At 33.0% G+C, this 20,963-nt stretch overlaps 1 protein-coding gene across 1 annotated transcript in view; it reads right to left on the bottom strand.

Annotated features, from left to right (window-relative positions):
- The window catches only part of LOC129953238 (uncharacterized), a 99,605-nt gene that overhangs the window by 1,918 nt on the left and 76,724 nt on the right, over positions 1-20,963 (bottom strand). Inside the window, exon 2 of the mRNA XM_056066196.1 lies at positions 11,722-12,780. Within this exon, the coding sequence (XP_055922171.1) occupies positions 11,722-12,709 (988 nt within the window). The 5' untranslated portion in view covers positions 12,710-12,780. The remainder of the gene's footprint in view (positions 1-11,721; positions 12,781-20,963) is intronic.

Below are 20,963 nucleotides of genomic sequence, written 5' to 3' on the forward strand. Positions count from 1 at the left end.
TAAATAACTTAAAAATTTCAACTTAAGCTCTAAGTTTAAGTTAATATCGTCATAATATTAAAATTAAAGTTAGTTTAAGATATATTTAAAAAAAGGAACAATCGATTTAAGTACAATTTGTTATGGAATTCTGGAATTGTTCAAAACTCTACAACTTAATAAGGTTCAAAATCAAATCAAATGGGGTGGCGCAACAGTCCGTTGTGAGCCAGGGCCTAGTGACTTACAACTCTCAACCATTCCTGTGTGCGAGTACTGTTGTCAGGAATGGAAGGGACCTACAATTTTAGGCCGAATCCGAACGGCTAGTTTGAGAAAGCACTTTTTCATGACAAGAATTCCTCTTAAAGGATTTGTCAATTCCTCGCAAAAGGCAGTACCCGCGAAAATTATTTTTTATTTTTAAATTAAGGTGACACAGGCAGGGATTGAACCCAAGACCCCTTGCATGACAGTCCAACGCACTAACCATCATGCCACGGGTACTACTAATAAGGTTCAACAATACTAAAATTAATATTTATGCTGATCGGCTTGGCGGTTATTTAAAAATTCCCCATATTTATTATTTTTCTTTGATAAAGGGTTTTCCAAAACGGACTTGTGACCTTTAAAATAAAACGAAAAAAACTTAAAAATATTTTAAAGTTAAAAATATATCAAAGAAATAAAGTCAGGTTTTTGAGATACAACCTTGAATAGTTCGAGAAATAAAAACGTTTAAGAATTTGTGCTAAAAAGGTTTTTGATAGAAAAAAAAAACGGTATAAAAGCAGTTTGTGATCTTATTTCGAACTCGCAGTTTTAAGGTTATAACATAAAGTATTTGGAATATATTGAAAACAAAATATAAACATAATGTAGAAAACAAGTATTTCTCAATTTGAGCACATAAAACTAAAATCGGAGTTTGAACTCGGCATCAACAACAGTTAGTAAGTAAGTAATAGTAAGTAATGTTGTTTATTTCACTTTATCCATGCATTAAATTGTTTCTTATATTTTTATGATTTGATTCAGTTCTTATAGAATTAGTAATAATTTAACAAATGTGCTATTATTTCTTTAAACAAAAAGGTTCAACAATGACTTTTGTCGTCTGTCGCAATCAATACAATTTTTTCTAAAAACTGCCCTAGATTTATAATTATTTTTAAGCAAAAATATAATTAAGATACGTTTCAAATTCTAGTTGTTTAATTCATATATGAGTTGTTGGTATTTTGATGTATTTGATGATGCAGTTCCAATCCTTTATTCCATTTAAGAAATTTATATTATAGTGTTTAAATCAAGTGAACCACTTCCTAATGTCTCTCGGCGCATATTTTTTAAAATTCGGCAAGTTCCCACAAAATGTGTAAGTGTCTCTTCTTCGTTTGAATTGCAGAGAGTACAGTTTAGATTTTTAGTTTCTGTCCATTGTGTTCTATTGAGCATAATGAGCCCTGCTCTTGCTTTCGGTATCCAGTGAATTTTGGAGACATCCCAGACATCCGAGATCTCACGCAACTGTTCTACATCTTCCCGATTGAGGCTATTTTCTCAACTACTAAACCAGAATATCTTCATTTCAATTATCACCTTTGCTAAAATTTTTGGTAACAAGCATTCAATTGAAAAGTTTAGCTAATATATTTATTGCTGATTGTGGGGCTTTGGTAAGGAACTCATATGGCACTCGGTCTTGACATGGCGATTCATTCCTTTTTGTATTTTGAAGAAATTCATTAAATTCGTTGACCGTGATACCCCATCACATCGAGAAGAGGAACAGCAAGATTTTGAGGCTTGCTTTCGATATGCACTGGAGGCATGTGTGGGTTGAGTAGCAGCAAGAAATATTCTTTAAAGTCTGCACTAGTCAAAGCATTTCCTTTCACTAATAGAGTTGCTTTTAGCTCTTTTGCTAAACTCCACCAGTCCTTAGACGTCTTCACCTCTTTCAGTTTTGCGCCAATCGATTTGTAGTATTATTTTTTTGTGTTTTTACAAAGATTCTTGTAAGCTTTATTTGTTCGAAGATAAATACTTTGTGCCGCATTTTTCCTGAGTTTTTTTAACCAATAGACGGACTTTTTTCTTGCTTTTTCGCACTTTTCATTATACTATTTCTTCCTACCTTCTACTCCTTCTGTGTGTCGTTGGTTTCCTGTCCCTGATTTTATGACATCAATGATGTTTTTAGCAGTAAGTGAAATTTACTTTCTATTGACAACTGGCTGTTTGGTGCAGCGATTTCATGTGAGATTTTTTGGTTTTCTCCTACTCTGGCCTTGAAATCCCCTAAGACAATGCAGTTCATAATGTAGCCATCTTCAAGACATCTACCAAAAGAGCGGAAGTCTTCTTCCCATCTGTTACAGTTTATAAACAATGGCAAGATATGCACAGATTTTTTTCCTGTTATTATTTGCACTAAATCCTTGTCCATTAATTTTATAAAGTTGGCCTGCAAAAAAGATGAATTTGAACGTATTCCATAAACTGCTCCTCCACTTGCTCTTACAAATCTGTACGTTTTAACTGCAGGAATCCATAGCAATTTACACCCCTTGAATAATTTTTGGTTTTTAACAGTTTTCATTTCATTAATCTTAATTCTACTTATTCTATAATCGGGACAGACTTCTGGTTGCTAATTTGGGCTGTAATTAAGTTCGAAATTCTCAAGATTCTGTTTGTATATTTCTTTCAAAACAGGTTTGGCCGCTTCAGTTCCGCATTTGAATTCACCATCCACCACAGAAAATGCTTTTCCTTCGATTTCGATCCAGTTGCCCCTGAATTTGACATCTTTCATTCGGTTGACTTTTTTAAGGTAAGAGCAATATAAATTAACGAATTATTCAAAGACATAAAGGAATTGCTTTCAAGGTTTTTTAAAATCTCAGATAGAGGCAAATAAAGACCTTTAAGTTAATTTCAAAACTGATTTGTTAAGATATTAAACTGTTTCTAGAATATTAAGGTTTTTACTTTGCAAAATCACCATAAAACTTATTGTTAAGGGATATTTACCTAGCTTTAAAAAACCCCTTTCTGGTTGTCTTAACCAGTTTTTGAAGGGTAAATTTTGAAAAAAAAAACTAAAGTGATAAAGAAATAAAAAGGCGAGATTTTAATCCCTTAAAAAATGTGATTAGTGAAAGGATGTTTTGACACCTTTAAATACAATAACAAATATAAATTTAAATATAAATATAAATATAAATATAAATATAAATATAAATATAAATATAAATATAAAAAATACAAATATAAATATAAATACAAATATAAATAAAAATTCAAAGAACTTTTAAAATAAATCTAACCGTTTAAAGTGGTAAGCGGTTAACTCGAACCAGGAGCGGAAAGTATTTGTTTTGATTTGATTTGTGTCATAAGTAAAGATCCACGAAGATAAAAGCATTTAAATAACAAAAAGCACAAGAGAATTCATAATCTAAAGCTTATAAGCAATATAATGTTGAGTCTTAAGAAGCTTAAGTTCTCATTTTCCAAGCTGATATATATGCAGACTATAGAAAGTGAGGCTTTTTAGGTCCATAGACCTATTGATAAATGTAAACTTCAATCTTTTCAGTATACTGGTTATGATTTTGGAACATAAATAAAATAGTTTGAATTGGATAGTTTAACTAAAGGTAAAGTCTATACTTTTGGTTATGAATAAACTTTTAATATAAACTGGAAACGTATACAATCTACATTTATGTATTAGAGTAAAAATTTAAATAACTCGAAATAAAAGAAGATTGCACATATATACATGCGTACATCTTTGGAATAATATATATAAAGGGCCACTTAAGGGAATTCGTCATCCGATTAAACGTGTACTTTGCCTTTGCTGGCTTTTCAATTTTATTGTAATATTATTGTCAATGACACATTCCAAGGTAAGTCGAACTTGAACTTTAAGCTTAACCCCTGTAAAACATTATTTAGCTTGTTTATTTAGTGTGACAATGTGTCGCAGCTCTGCTAACATGACAAAAATAATAATAGCATAATGTTCATTTCATGGAAGAAGAAAATATAATTTTAAATCTTTGTTTTTCTGAATTATATACATACATAATATATACAATATACATAATGTCGGCATACCTTTACATTATAATAATTTATAAATTTCTTTTCTTTTATTTGTTTTTCTTTTTTCTGGAAAAAATAACTTAACATTAAGCTTTTAACACGTGTAGCCACGCAACTCTTAAGATAATCATTTGTATAATTTACATTATTAGATACTTTAAAAAAATATCATAGGGTGATTCTTAGGAAAAATCACTTTTAATAATTTGTATTTCTCAAAAACTAAGAAATATTTGAACATCCGTTTTTTTTTGTGTTTTTATTGAAAATAACTAAGAGAATGGAATTTGAAAAACAAAAGCACATAATTTTGAATAAATTACTTTAAAATTTAAATTTGTTTATTTTAGTTTCAAGTTTTAACAATCATTTTTCAAAAACTATCTGTTCAAAAAACTCTATTTAAAAATAAAATGTCAGGTATGGATTTCTTCCTTTGCTCCCCTCCTGTACTTTTTTTTTATTGTTTCAAACCATCCTACTCGCTACAGCTTTTTGGTACATCTTATATCAATCACCCTGTATTTGAAGTTCGGGAGCATATACCTAAACTTATATATAGTTTATTCTAAGCCAGGAGTTTGACTTCAACAGTCACAACACAATCATATGCAAACATATTTACTTATTTTGTGTTGTGGTTTTTAGATTTGTTTATATATGTAAGTTAAAACCTGAGCATCAGGTTTTTGTGCGATTTAACAATTTAATGAAATTTAAAAAGAAAAAAGTTACATTTCAAAGAATGAATAAATTATAAATTTAGATTCTAGCTATTTATTTGTTAATAGAATTTTTTGTTTGTTGACCACACTCTTTTTTGCCTACATGAAGAGAGTCTTTTGTTTTTATTTTTAATATTTCTTATATGCATACGAGATTTAAATTTAAGAAATACTGGGATTATTTTAAAGAAATAAAAATGAATCTTTTTATTGATTTGTTTGTCTTGTGATTGAAGAATTTGAATATATTTCCATTTAAATTTAATAGTTTTTAGTTTACGAGCCCAAGAAATTATTATGGTCAATTCTGGAAAGCTACTTAAAAAGCCTTATAGAAAGAAACTGCTGTATTGTGTCTAAGTTTATTTGAATTGGCTTGACATTTTGAACATTCAGAATCAATGAAGTGCTACACGACCAGGACTCCATTTGATGTAATTTATAAAAACTTCACACTTTGAATACCTTTTTAATACCGATAAAAACGTAAATATATATGTATTTATTTAGCTTAATACAAGCTATCATAACTTAACTAAACTTAACACTAGCTTAACATTTTTTTTTTTTTTGCAGTTCTTGTTATCAGTTTTCAACATTAATTCATGTGGGCCCTAAGGTTTTTGATTTTATTTGACTTAAAATTACTTGGGGCGGAGAATTCGGACTCAAAAAGGGAAAAAGTAAAGGGTATCTTTCAGATGGGATTTGGAAATGTTGAAATCGAAAACTACCATAGCAGCATTGCAGTGACGAAGAATTCTGGACATTGGTTCAAAGTGCCCGTAATTAGTGCGGGATGAGGGATATAGAAAAGGGAAACAGATCGCAGATTTCGAGGGTTGGTGTTAAGATGAATATCACTCAGGAGTGCCGGGGAATCTATATTGCCCATTAACAATTGGTGAGCATATAATATATCAGCGTTTTTGCGTCTAATATATAAGGGCTGCAAACCTATCAGTTTTAGTCGATCGGCATAAGGAGGCAAGTTGGATGTATCATCCCAGGGGAGGCCACGTAAGGCAAATCGAACGAAACGTCTTTGAACATTTTCAATTCTGAGTGAATGGTTTTCATAAAAGGGAGACCATACTTGGCATGCATATTGAAGATGAGGACGGACTAGGGAAATGTAAAGCGCTTTAGTTACATAGGGGTTGAAAAATTCTTTTGACCATCTCTTAATAAAACCGAGAGATCTATTAGCTTATTAATAATTTGGTCAAAATGGGAATGGAAATTCAGGTGTTTGTCACACATAATACCAAGATCTCTTATAGAATCGACTACGTTGACGGCGTCATTAAGGAAGTAGTATACTCTATGAGATGGGATATTAAGATCATTTTGTAAAAGTAAGGAATCAGATGGAGTAGAGATAATCTTAAAAATTTTCTTATCATCCGCAAATATTAGGATATCTGAGTTTTTTAATTTAAGACAGACATCGTTAACACATAAGACGAAGAGAACGGAGCCAAGGTGACTACCTTGTGGGACTCCTGAAGTTGCATGTATAGGACTGGAGACTGAGTTACTGAAAGTTCTATAAGTTCTATTCGTAAGATAGGAGCTTATCCAGCTTATAAATATAGATGGAAAGCCTAGGGCTCTTAGTTTGAGATAAATTATCTTATGGGATATTTTATCAAAGGCTTTGCTATAATCAGTGTATACAACATCAACTTCTTTGCCATTCTCAAGGGCTGACAAAAATTTGAATATAAATACAATTAAGTTAGTCGTAGTGGATCTACCTTTAAGAAAACCATGTTGAGCGGGGGAGAATAAAGGCTTGCAATGGAATTAAACGGAATCATAAACTAAGCTTTGAAAAAGTTTTGGAATGCATAAAAGTTAGCAATAGGTCTATAATTGTTAATTTCAGTTGTATTGCCTTGTTTATGAATGGGAAATATGAATGAATTATGAGGAAACACACCTTGGGAAAGAGAGAGTTAAAAGACTGATGGGACGCCATCAGGACCAGGGCTAAAGTTTCCTTTGAGGCTTACGATTTTGGCAAGTACCATTTCTTCAGTTATTGTAAGCGATGAAAGGGAGGCTTGAGTGCAACCATCTAAATAACTAGAGTAGTGTGGATCAGGATCATGCAGATGTTCAGTATACGATTTGCTAAAGTAATTAACAAATAGATTTGATATGGTTGTTGGATCAGAGGAGATTATGGTGGAGAAACTCATTGAAGGTGGAAACCTATCAGATTTTCGTTTGACATTTATAAACTTAAAAAATTTCCTTCCATCAGAAAGAAGGTTATTTTCCATTTGGTTAAGGTATTGGTTATAATTCAGAGAAAGAATTATAGGCGAGAAGATAGTTGTTGTGATCAGTATCAGATTTGGACTGTAAAAAGATCTTCCAAAGCTTGTTACGGGTATTGCTTAGGCTACGGAGCTCCCTGTTGTACCAAGGTGGAGCAGAGGTGAAATCTTTTCTACGAGAGAACGGTACTGATTCTTCAATACAGTACGAAAGAATCAAATAAAACCAATTTGTAAGGGACTCAACTGTTAAGTGGAGGGATCTTAACTCAAAGTCTGAGCTAAGAAGATTGTTAAGTTTTGGAGAAATGAGACCTACGAAAATCATAACAGTAATTTTCCATTTCAAAAAAGTTGTTTTCAAATTCAATGGGGAAGAAGAGATTAAGGTGTGGATGATAGCGATCTAAGGTTGAGAGAAGGTGAGGGCTCGGGGAGACAACACAGTTATCGCAATCAGCTGAGAATATGAGATCAAGGTGTCCCCCCATAAAGTTTGCTACTCCATTTAGTTGAAAAAGACCACAATCAGACAATAAATATAACAACAAAGGACAAAAAGACAAAACTTAGGGATACACCTTCTAATTCGATTGAAGTGGGAATACGGAGTAATGAACTTTCAAAATTACTAGTGATAGCTAAAAGCACACCACGACCGTGTGTATTACTCGCATATTCTACGATATCCATTCGATAGATGGAAAAGTCGTTAGTGAAAAGTTCATTACTAGGGATATCAGGTGTGAGGTTGGTTTCGGTAAGGGCAAAGATGTCATAAGGAAGTTTTTGGGAGTTATTAAAGACGGCAGACGTTTAAGACCTTAACCCTCTTACATTTTGATAGTAAAGGCTAAGACATTTAGGTTTAGTGGTCTTTAGGTTAGGAGCGATAGTATTTCTTCATATCTGAACGGGATTTTTGGATATGAGATAGTCGTTTTGATGACGAACGACGCAAAAGAGGTTAGATCTTCTCTCACTTTTTGAGGAGAAATTTCAAGACCATCATGAAATTTCAAGAATATTTCCATAAGAGCATCATGTTTGGTTCATCCAAGTTCTCTCGGAACTCCTACAAAATGCCCTAAACAGGCTAACTAGATGGGCTAAGCAATGTGCATTGGACGTCAACCCACACAAAACAGAATTAATACTCTTTTCAAGAAGATATAAAATTCCTCAGATTAGCCCACCCAAGATTAGAGGAATACCATTAAGCTTTTCCGATCAAGCTAAATATTTGGGCCTCATTTTAGACAAAAAACTAAATTGGAAGGCAAATATTGATGAAAGACTCAAAAAAGCTACTGTAGCGCTTTTTACTTGTAAAAAGGCCATAGGATCAAAATGGGGCTTTCCACAAAAATAACTTCGGTAATCAGGCCGATACTCATTTTGAGCCGTCGTATGGTGGACCGCACTGGACAAGATGGTAAATCTAAATAAGCTCATCAAAGTCCAGCGGTCAGCAGGTATGTGCATCACAGGAGCACTTCGCTCAACACCAACCGCAGCATTGGAAGTGCTTTTAAACCTAACACCACTTGACATCTTCTCTAAAAAGGTGGCTTCCAACTCATGTGTAAGGCTTAGAGCCACCTCTTAATGGACCAGTAACAATACTGGACATACTACTATTCTAGACAATTTCAGATCTATCCCAGATCGCTTAGACTATACCACCCCAAAAATGGTATTTGGTGAAAGATTCCATGTGTCCATCCCTTCAAGATACTCCTGGGAAGAAGAGAGACCCCTGGAAGACGATGCGGTACTCTTCTATACTGACGGTTCAAAGACCGATCACGGAGTTGGAAGTGGTATCTATTCAGAACAACTGAATCTCAGTCTATCCTATAGACTTCCCAATCAATGTAGTGTATTCCAGGCCAAGGTAATGGTGATTAAAGAAGCACTATCCTGGCTCAAAGAAAACGTTATATCTTGTAAGGATATACGAATCTTCTCAGACAGCCAAGCCGCTCTTAAATCTCTCGCGTCTGTCTCCACAAACTCTCGAACAGTCCACGATTGTCAATCATCTCTGAATGAGATGACGGAACAGTTTAACATTCACCTCATTTGGGTGCGCGGCCAGAGAGACATTCCGGGAAATTTTAAAGCCGATGAGCTCGCCAAAAACGGAACACATCTGCCTTACGAGTATGTTAGACAAAAACATAACATAGGAACACCACTTGCTACATGCAAATAACTTCTCAAGCAATATGCTCTAGAAACAACAAATGCTAGATGGTCACAAAGTATCACCTGCCTAGCAACCAAGCAAATATGGCAAAGTATAAGCTCTACAATTGGAGTAATAACGGGACACTGCCTCATAGGAAGACATGCTCTGAGGCTAGGGGTCTACACAAATGACTTCTGTAGAAGCTGCATGGACGAGGAGGAAGAGGAAACAGTCCAACACCTTCTATGTACATGTCCAGCACTCTCCATTAGAAGGAATAACTTTCTCGGTAATCCCTTCTTCGATAACACCAGTGAACTGGCAACGATTGACACAAAACGTCTCTCTAACATTATTAAAAGTAAATACAAAATGGTTTGTTTAAATTCATTACTCTCCCATGAGTAACCTCATTAGTGGTATCACAATGGACCCTTGAGGTCTACGTGTGTCAATGACATCTGGACAGCCACTTCAACCTAACCTAACCTATCATGTTTGGTAGGGAGACCTTCTTGTGAGATTAAAACCTTAATGTTTGTATTTGTTTTACCTTCAAAGCAAACAGAATCTAGTTTGTCGTGCAGGAAAACTAAGTAAAGACGAACATTATTGTAGATTTTGTGGTCTCTAAGACGGGACATAACATACCGATCATTAGTATTGGCCTCAGATAAATGTTTAGTTAACTTTACATTTGGAGGGATCATTGGGTTAAGGAATCCTTGATGTTCTTGGGAAACTGATGAAGAAGAAGTAGGGTTAATGGTGTGAGAATGGATGAAATTTGTATAAGCGGGTGTTTTAGCAGGAGCATCAACCATCGGAGAGCAAAAACCAAGACCCGGATGATAAGTTTTAAAAGATACTTGTTTGGATGGAGGCTTTACAGATGTAGGAGAAGTTTTCCGTTTAAGGAACGAAAGTTGGTTAGAGAGAGAAAAGTTTGTGTTTTAAAAGTATAGTTAGTTTCAATATTTTTTTTTGGATTAGTTTTGGGATTAGGTTTGGGAATAGGTGAATTTCAAAAAAATTAATAATTTCATCAAAATGTATTAAAAGAGAAAACTATTAATTTTGTCAGAGTTCTGACAAATGAATGTTGATATATTGGAAAAATATGGTAATAAAATTAAATACAGAAAAGTGCTTTCTTTTTCTCACAAAAAAGGTTTCCTTCCCAGTAATCAACTTCAAATCAATGGAAATGATATAACTTGAGACAAATCTGTAAAATATCTAGGGATACATCTTGACACTAAACTTACATTCAGATCTCATATAACATATACACTTAAAAAAATAATACTTGCTATTAAATTACTTTATCCTTTCATAGATCGTAATTCTGTACTAACTAACAAAAACAGAATTTTAATATTTAAAGCCATCTTTCAAACCATTTTACTATATAGTCCAGTCAATCAACGACAAAAATTGCCTTCACCTCAAAAAAACTTGGAACTTGGTACAAAACGCGGAAAAAAGAAAAGTGAATTTGATCACAAGCATAACACAACTTATGCGTTCTTAAAAGGAAAACTTTACCACTGTTTGTTAGATACTGGTTCTGATTGTTCCTTACAGAATACCTTATTTGCTAAGTGTTCAAGGCAAATCATCCAATTCTTCTTACAGAAAAATGCAAACTTTTGGTTGAAATTAAAAATCTTAAGACCGAAATAAATGTTCAATATTTTGCCGAAAAATATCCAAAGAATGAGGTTTTATTTGTACCTGATGTTTAAAGTGATTCATCACTAAAAATAAGAGTAGATAGACATAGTTCAACTTTGCAGCGCAAGAATTATGACATGTAGTTCTTTTTATTAAACAAGTTTGAAGAAATTCAATTTGATTAAAGCAATGAAGTGAACAAACTGTTGAACAAATATTCTGCTTCTGTGGTGAAGGGGTTAGACCATATCGAATGACTTTTTCAGAAAGAACAATACGCAATGATATTATAAGTGAACTTAAAAACGACAATAAAGTCTGAGATACTAGTTTTTGCCCTTTGTTATCCCCGTTGAATTAATAACGCAAATAAATTTTCAACATCGTTTATGTTAAAACAATCGAGCATTTAATACTGCAACTGTGAAGAACCAAAACCCTCTACCCAGAATTGAAGATCAGTTGGACCAATTCTCTGGCAACAAATATTTAACATCTCTTGATATGGCTTCAGGGTTTCATCAGATACCCATTCAAAAGAGTTCAATTGTAAAAACTACTTTTGTAACTCCAGATGGACACTACGGATATTTAAGGATGCTTTTTGCACCTTAAGTGTCTCAGCGAGCAAATAATAAAGCCCTAGGAAACTAAAATTACAAAACAACACTCGTTTACATATATGGACAATGTTTTAATACATTAAATAAATTAACATAAGTTTATAAATTACCTTTAGCCCAGCCAGTGAGCACATTGCCCAAATAGGAGACCTTAAACTCCGGATCTGGATTACTTATGTCTACACTGTGCGTCCTCTTCCACCACAATTTGCCCAGCCCGCGGGAAATTGTTCGAAAAGCTTTCACACTTAAGTCCTTGTTGCTGTCATGGAAATTCTCCAAATTAAGAGCTGCCACATCTTTATTACTAACACTTAAACTTGTCATAGAACCCAGTCCACCACTGCCACTACCACTCCCATGACAACCACTTCCAATATCAGGTAGATCTTCATCTTCCTTACAGTACTTTTTAAATCTTTCCATATAAGGCGCATTAGTTCTTCGCCGTCCACCAGAAAATGTATTGAATTTTGTTTTCACATCACCACCACCTCCACCACCGCCAGCAGAGGCTGCTGATAATTCCTTCTCAAATTTCTTTGTATTGTAGGTGTTCCCGAGAAGCCTAGCTATCGAAGCAGCCTTCACGAACTTATGATGGTTATTGTTCCCACAGTTTTGTGCATCTTGAGGCATAGTACCTATAAGTGTGGTTTGCAATTTGGTATCGTTCATTTGTGTCGCATCATTATTTGTGACCAGGACACCAGGACTCGATTTATAATTGATTTTCTTGCTAAACGCAAACAAGGACAGCCTGTCCAAACTGGACAATGATGCCTTTAAGCTGCCTTTAACATCATTATTATTATTGTTATTATTAACGCTGTTGTAATTTGTTCTATTTGGTAGCACTGTTTTCTTTAGGCCATTCTGTTGAATTTCAATCTTTTTATTGTGATTTTGTTGATCGACTACAGCCGCCGCCACCGCAGTTGGAACATCTTCCTTTTTCCAATCCTGACTGCCAACTGCTGTTGCTTTTGGTCGAAGCACAAAATCAACTTCATCTTTGGATTGGGTTCCGTGATTGGTCATAATATTACTGATTATGCAACTATTTTTTGTAGTGGAATTAATTGTACTCAACATCATTTTGCTATGAATTCACATTTCATTTGTATAAGCGTGTGTCGTTTAACTTTAAGTATATATAGAAGATTTATCTGTAATGAAATAAAAAAAATAAAAATTGAATTAATTTGCACTTTGGTGGGCAAGAGCGTGTCTAATAATACGCTTTGTAGTCTGACATCGCTCACCAACAAAAATTAAAAATAAATAAATAGAAAGAATAAATAGAAGCGTTCGACATGGATAATAAAGTGGGGGATGTGTTAAGTGATACTAATCCAATCTTTGTCAATTCACACGTAAACAACAACAACAGATGAAAGGAAAATATTTTAAGAATTTTTATTTAATTGGGTTATTTTCCGCAACGATTGTATACCTTATAGTTAACAGCGTGTTACGCTAGTGCCTTTTGTTAGCAGTGTCAAAAAACTCAAACCTAATTAAATTTAATGTCTTTTAAGTTGTGACATTTCAAGGTTCATAAGAAATCGCCCTGTGTCATGAATTTTCTTCTATTTTTATATTTTTTTTCCAAAAAATATAAAATTGTATATGAAAACTAAAAACACCCTCATTGCTTTTTGCTTAAAGTTCATAATTTGTTATCCTGTTTAATTATGCAAAATTTGTATAGTTAGTTTATTTATTTTTAAATAAATGGGTGTGTACTACTAGTCACATCTTTAATCTTTCTTTTTTATTTTTTGTTAAACATTGATGGGTATAAAATAAAATATTCCATTGTTGGTGTAACCAATTTGCATATACCTAAAATGCTTTTTATATCATTTAAGATCATACATAAGAGATAAGAGTAAGGTTAGAAGAAAATACGTGATTTTGTTGGGTTTGTGTGGAATTTTGTTTGAAAATTTTAATTTGTAAATATTAAGCAGCCGATAATTAAATTTAAAAAGTTTGTTTTCTAAAAACACAAAGTTATGACCTTTGTTTTTTTTTAACCAGAAAGAAGAAATGTACGTACATTTTGAAATCCTTAATTGAGGTGAAGACAGTTTTACCTAACAAACTTAAAGGTCATGGCCCGACCAGGGGGAGAATTAGTTTTCAAATTTCTTTGAATTCAAAACTAGTCTTACTTACTTAAGGTGGTGTTAACAGACAAATTATATTTTGTTTGCTATTGTTTTTAAATATAAGTATTTAGTATTTATTTATTTTCTTGATTAGCTTACACTTTAAGATACAATATCTTATTTATAGTGTAGCTTGTAAAATGTACAGTAGCTACGTACATAATTGATTTTAATTCAAGTTTTACAAATTTGTGAATGTGTTCCTTTCCCATTTTTTTCATGTTATTAATACTTTTTATTTCTCGCGGCAATGAATTCCAAATTCTTACTGAGTTGACAAAGAACTGACGTTCAGATGTTAGACAATGAAAACGCGGAATTACTAGATTACGACATCTGTTATAGTTGAAAACAGAGAACAAGGTTATTGTGCGGAATTTTATAAAATTCTCAAACGACATCCCAAGAAGTTGGCATGTATACTGCGAAACTCTATCGTAACGTCGCAGCTCGTGAATATATCTTATTGCACTATTAAATGCAACCGTTAATTTCCTTTTACTCTCAAAGTCTAACTTACAAAATATTTCACAGCCGTAAGTAAGCAGAGGTAAAATCAGCGTTTTCACTAGCAGAATTCTAATTGTTAAAGGAATAAAGTGCTGTGTTGACCATAGCATGCGCGTAGGACACCATACGATTTCCCAATTGTGTTGTTTATATGATGTGTCCAGGTAAGGCTGCGGTTAAAAACTACACCTAAATTTTTAGCTGAGTCGACATAAGCAATAGGACAGTTATTCAAAAGGATTGCTGGAAAGTAAGACACATTAATTTTGTTTTTTGAAACCACGAGACACTTTGGGTAAAGAAGTAAGCAGTTATCAACCGACCAACGCTCAATCAAGCTTAAGTCCTCATTTATACAAGTTGCAGAGAATCGAGGAGTTTTAAAAATGTGACATTATCCTCGTCTATAGCTTTCCTTATATCTTCCGAGACACTTAACAAAGCTGTAATGCAGATGTTTTTCTTTCGAAAGCCTTATTGCTTGGGGGTAAATAGACTGAACAGATTAAGAAACTCATTCATTTGTTTTTGTATAATTTTCTCAAAAACTTTTGATAAAAATGACAATATTGAGATTGGCCTAAATTCGTCTCCTTTTGAAGTTTTTGGAAAGGGTAATACTTTTGCCCTTTTCCATTGTGTTGGGGATTCATTTTGTACCAAGATGGAATTAAAAATATGGGTAATAACGGGCAAGAGCGTTGGTAAAATAATTTTCAAAAACGAAGCGTGCATATTATCACGGCCTATAACATTAGACTTAATAGAGAGGAGTGCTTCTACAACATCCTCCGCAGTTATTGCAGAAAACATAAATGAATTTGAGTTTGAGGTATGCGATGAACAAATCTCTTCACAATATTGTATGGGATCTAACGATGGCTGGTTAATACTTGGGTTAGAAACGGAAGATTTGTTGAGAGCGTTGATGTCTATGTCTTCAGCCAAACTACAAGATACTTTTCCAACACCGATATTCTTCAAATTTTTCCAAATTTGCTTACTTCCCAAATACGCGTTGTTGCGAGTTGCATACAAAGCGGATTTTGCCTTTCGAATTTTTTGAACAGTTTTGTTGCGCAAAGAGGTAAATTTTTGTTGAAAGCTGTCAATACGAAAGAGTTTCCACCGTCTATAGGCTAGGTCACGCTGTCTCATCAAAGAACGTATGTCATTTGTGAACAGCGCAGCTTTGAGTTTTTAAGGGTACATGGCTCTCAAATAATCTATTCACGCTGCTATTCAGAAAATCTACCTGCTCGCTGGGGGATCGGATTTCCATGATATTATTCCAGTTTATGCTTCTAAGATCCATTTCAAGTGAAGTATAGTTGATTTGTTTGAAATCACTGTATTCGATGGGACGAATATAAATCTCTACTTGAAAGTCGAAAGTTAAAAAAATTAAATCATGCTTTGAAAAAGCTGCCGTAGACAATTGAACGTAAAGAATCACTTTGCTTCGATCGGTCACAAGAAATAAATCCAACAGAGTGGGGTCAGAATTTGAAAAATGGGTGGCAGTACATGTGTTTACGGAGTAAAGATTAAGAGAGAGAAATTCGTTGAGAAAGTTATTTTCATCAAATTGCAATTGAAATCTCCACATAGAATAATATTAGGATATGAAACTGAAATTTGTTCTAAGGTAGAAATAAGTGGAGAGATACTAATGTTTCTTTTTGGTCTGTATATGGTACCTATAAGAAGCTTTCCACTGTCATTAGTTAACTCAACAAAAATATATTCAATTTCACTATCCTCTACAGAAGAGACCTTAAATTTGCATTTTAACCCTTCCCTCACATACATAGAAACGCCCCAACCTCGGCAACGCACCCTATCTGAACGATGCAAAATAGTTTTGAAAGCATTGAATAGAAACAGCATTGTTTTGCAAAATTTATAAAGGTTGACAACATCAATTTGAAACAATAAACTTATCACTTGATCTTCCTTTAAAGTCTTTTCTGTTTACGTTCCTTCTGCTTTGTCTGAGATTGGGGCATTTGCCAAGAAGTGGTTTACTGTCATCTCATAGGATGTTATTGTAATGCGTCTGATTTGCCAAATTGAAAATTTTGAATTTCTTGACGTTTCAAGGTCCCTAGAGTCGTAATGATTTTTAGAAAGATGTTTGTACATGGGTGTGTACGTACGTTCGTACGTCCGTGCATTAGCGACGTTCTTTTCGTCGTCCAAAGCTAAAGAACCAGAAGAGATATCGATTTCAAATAAATTTGCTTATACAGATAATAATGCAGAAAGATGCAGAAAGGGCTCTCAAGAAAATTGAGTGGGTGGTTTTTTTACCATAGCAGTTTAAAAAAAGGTGAATATTTTGGTTAACCCTAAAATCTCATGAACCAAAAACGCTAAGAACTTGAATGAAATTTTAAATTATATATTGTAACGTGATATCAAACAGGTATGTTTTTGGAAAAAAATCCAACTAACGGGTTTTTTATAAATAAAAAAAAATTTGTCACCTCCAAAATTTTAAGAATAAAAGATGATTTTATCTACCAAACAATTTTGTGCAATGAAGAATAACAGTTTTAACATCTAGTAACATTTTGAGAAAAAACGAATTGACAGTTTTTTTTTACAAAAAATAAAAACCGAAACAAAAAAATTAATAAAATTTGATTTTCGACTCAAATATCCTTTCAAAACTTTGAGATATTGGCTTTAAACTACTTTTATCTTTTAAAAAAATATTGTTGTCAACATTCAGTAAAATTTTGAGAAAAATCGAAGTGACAGTTTTTTCACAAAAATTAAAACTTAAAAGAAAACTTAACAAAAGTTGGTAAAAATTGATTTTACACAAATATCTTTCCAAAGATTTGAGATTATGGTTTTCAACTAATTTTATCTTATGAGAAATAAAGTTTTCAACATTGTAAGAAATTTTGAGAAAAATCGAATTGACAGTTTTTTTTTTCAAAGAATAAAAACATAAAAAAAAACAACACTAAAATTTGTTAAAAATTTACTTTCGAACGAAAGAAACTTTTCAAAAATTAAGAATATTGTATTCAAACTTTTTTTTCATAGAAAACATTGTTTTCGACATCCAATAGCTTTTTTTATGAAAATCCAACAGTCCGTTTAAAAAAAATAAAATCTTCAAGAAATGGTACGGAAATTTGATAAAAATTGATGTTCATATCTTGATATCTCTCAAATTAATTTCATTCATAAAATTTGTAAAAATTTAAGAAATGCTACTTAAATTGGTAAAATATTGTTTTCGACTAAAAACAAAACTAGACTTTCAAACTAAACTATTTCTTTATTTGAAAAATATTGTTGGTTAGTTTAAAATTTTAAGAATAATTCAATTAACAACTTTTTTAACCCAACACGAACTTTTAAGCAAGACAAATCGACAGACGGGATGGGAAGTTATCAGTGTGGGTCGCATCCCATCCTCTTTTTTATAATAAAATCCTTTAATAAACATTTAATGGGATCTTTCAGTGTATTAACTGATGTATTGGATTTTTAATGCTCTCTTTCATCATCTGTTTACTTAATTGTTTTATATAATTAAATTTAAAAAAAAATCTGGTTGGCTCTTTCAATTTCAAAATAGTCAACTTTTGTTAATTTCCAACGCTTTGCTGAATTAGTCATACCCATCGTCATAGTCATCAATAAAACAACTTTATATTGATTCACATCTGGGAGAATTCTCTAATGCACCCACTCTTATAGGTACTATATAAACATATGTTTGTACTGTATTTTATGTGGAAAATTAATTCTAGAGCACTATATGAGATGTGATATGATATGTACATATGTCGGAATTTTATACAACTTAAATTACTTTTATTTGTTCTGTTCCCCCTCTTTGATCTTTTCAATCAAAATACATTGAACTTCATGAACTTAATCTATTAAGAATTGAAATACGAGTATCTACATTTTCTTAAGAATTGTATGATTGTTAGCTGAACTTTCTATAGTCAAGTTGTAGGGTAAGGCCAAAGCTAAACCAATTAATTAAAACTCCTTTGAAATGATTAAGTATTTGATATTTGATTTAATTATTAATTATTGTTATGTTATAAACTATATATAAGCATTTCTTGAATATTTATATTCTTTTATAAGTACAAAGAACTCACTTCAGGCGATAAAATCCGGTTTGTTCAGTAAAAGTATATTTAACTTCAAAACGGTCTGCAACAAATACATTTTATACTAACACTTGTTAAAAGGTGCACTTTTAACTTGAAATTATACTCGTTGACCTAAATTACAAAAAAAACTCGATGTAGTAAATTCATTTACGTTTAAATGCGAAAACTCAATATGTATGAGAAAAATTCATGAAGGCATATTTTTAAATTCAAATTGGCATCATTTTGCCAATATTTGGACAATGAATGGAGTCACGTTTTATTTGCTAAATACCCCTTAGAGGTAGATATCATTTTTGTATGTGACAATTTTTTGTTGGAGGTAGTAAGATAAATCTATTCAAAAAGTGCAATACAAAACTATTGTTAACAATTAATTTACTAGGTATTCAATACTCAAACTGTAAGGATGTCATTAGGATTAGAGCTAGAAAGACCTGTAACGGAAATATTCGCCACATTAAATTTTTGCATGACCAGAAATTACGACGAAAATTACTACAATGTCCAAAAAGTTGTAAACATTTCGGGTCAATTGTAGAGAGTGTGCGTTGCAGTACATTATCATCGGTTCCGACGCTCGTTTCCAATAACACTCCTTTTGTAAGCTCGATTGATAAAGCCAATTTACTTGTAGCACAGTTTGCTGCTTATGAGTAACATGATCATGCTGTACCTGAAAGCATAAACGAGTCTTTTCTACTTAAAGATCTTGACATTCACAAATCCGCTGGCCAAGATGGAATAGCCGTTTTTGTTCTAAAGAGGTGTTCTTTAATGCTGGAAAAATCACTGTGTAAGCTTTTCCATCTGTCCTATTCTGCTCATCTCTCTCCGAATGAATGGAAAACAGCATTTGTGATTGTCACTAAGAAAGGCGAATCCTCCTCAGCCTCTAACTATCGTCAAATTGCACTTACGTCCTTTATTTCCGAAGTCATGGAAAACTGATCCAATTTCAGCTTTAGAAATATCTTGAAGAACGAAAGCTTCTCAATAGCTTTCGTAGCAGTAGGTCCACTGGTGATCTCATGGTTTGTCTCACCGAACAGTGGAACAAACCTTTTACATCGTTTTGGAGAAAGTAAGATATTTGCACTTGATATTTCAAAGGCATTTGATAGAATTTAGCATCAAACTCTCTTATCGAAAATTCGTCCTTTTGGCATTGATGAATTTCTACTTTAATGGACTAGAATATACTTTTCGGACTGTGCAATTCAAGTAGTATTAGGCGTGTGCAAATCTGATATCCACAAAATAAACGCTGGTTTGCCCAAGGGCTCCGTTTTGTCTCCGATGCTCTTTCTTATTTTTATAAATGATCTTTTGTACAGAACTCCTAACGCAATAAATTGCTTCGGTGATGAAAGTTCCCTCAGCTTTTAATGTTCGTTTTTAGATTCTCATTCTTGTTTTTTATATGTGGACCAAAACGGCGGCGTATGATAAGCATATTAAATTCTGATCTTGACAGCATTGTCCAATGGGAAATCAAAAACCGTGTATATTATTATGCTTCGAAAACTTAATGCTGTCTACTGTCGAAAAAGCGTTACCTTCCCTAAATGCCACTATCCATGAGTGGAACTTGCACTTAGATGACAGAACAGCTTTCAGTTCTAGGTATGTGCATCACAAATCACTCGTTATGGAGTGATCACATATTCGACATCGCTAAAAACTCTAAGGGTTTAGGCTATCTCCATCGATGCCAGAAATTTTGTACCCATCCGAACTGGCTATAATTTATAAAGCCTCCCTACATATATATTCGTCCGAAACTCGAGTACAGTTCCCATATCTGGGTAGGCGTTTCAATAACCCACTTAACCCTAGAAAGATAACCTACGTCGAATTGACGTATAAATTATGTGTATCACTTATGGTCTATGAAATTTGGTTATCTTTCTAGGGTTAAATCTCTTGGACAGACTTTAAAAGAGAGCTATAAAATTGATAGGTGTCCGTTGTCTAAAATTGTTTGTATCTCTTGAGCACCATCGTAAGGTTTGTTGTCTGTCATTATTTCATTGCTTTTTTCATAAACAAGTGAAATAGCCAGTTCAATTCCTTCCCTTTAACAATTCAACCGCAATACCCGTTCTTCGAAAAATGCTCAACAGTTTAAACTTGAGCCCAATTTGTGTACTGAAAAGTAAAGAGATTCTGTTTTTAGTCAAACTACACGAATGTGGAATGCTCTATCAGGCTAAATATCCTTCGTTGCCCGCCACGTTTTCAATAACTGTAGGAGTATTCATGCCGCCTTGAGTGCCACACAATATATACAAGAAAAATAAGGTTTCGACACTTAAAAGAAAAAAAGCTTGCCGTAAGGTTTTAGCTCTAGTTAATAATGTTAACATTAAATTTATGTAACATCTTCGAAAAAATTGAAGATTTTTTCTGTAGTGTTTCAACTTTAAAGCATATTTTTAATTTTTAAGAAACATATAAGAAAGTTGTACGTAATTTGTGTAAATTCATAATATGATTATCAGCTTTATT

Source organism: Eupeodes corollae, chromosome 1 (assembly GCF_945859685.1).
Source record: "Eupeodes corollae chromosome 1, idEupCoro1.1, whole genome shotgun sequence".
NCBI lineage: Eukaryota > Metazoa > Arthropoda > Insecta > Diptera > Syrphidae > Eupeodes > Eupeodes corollae.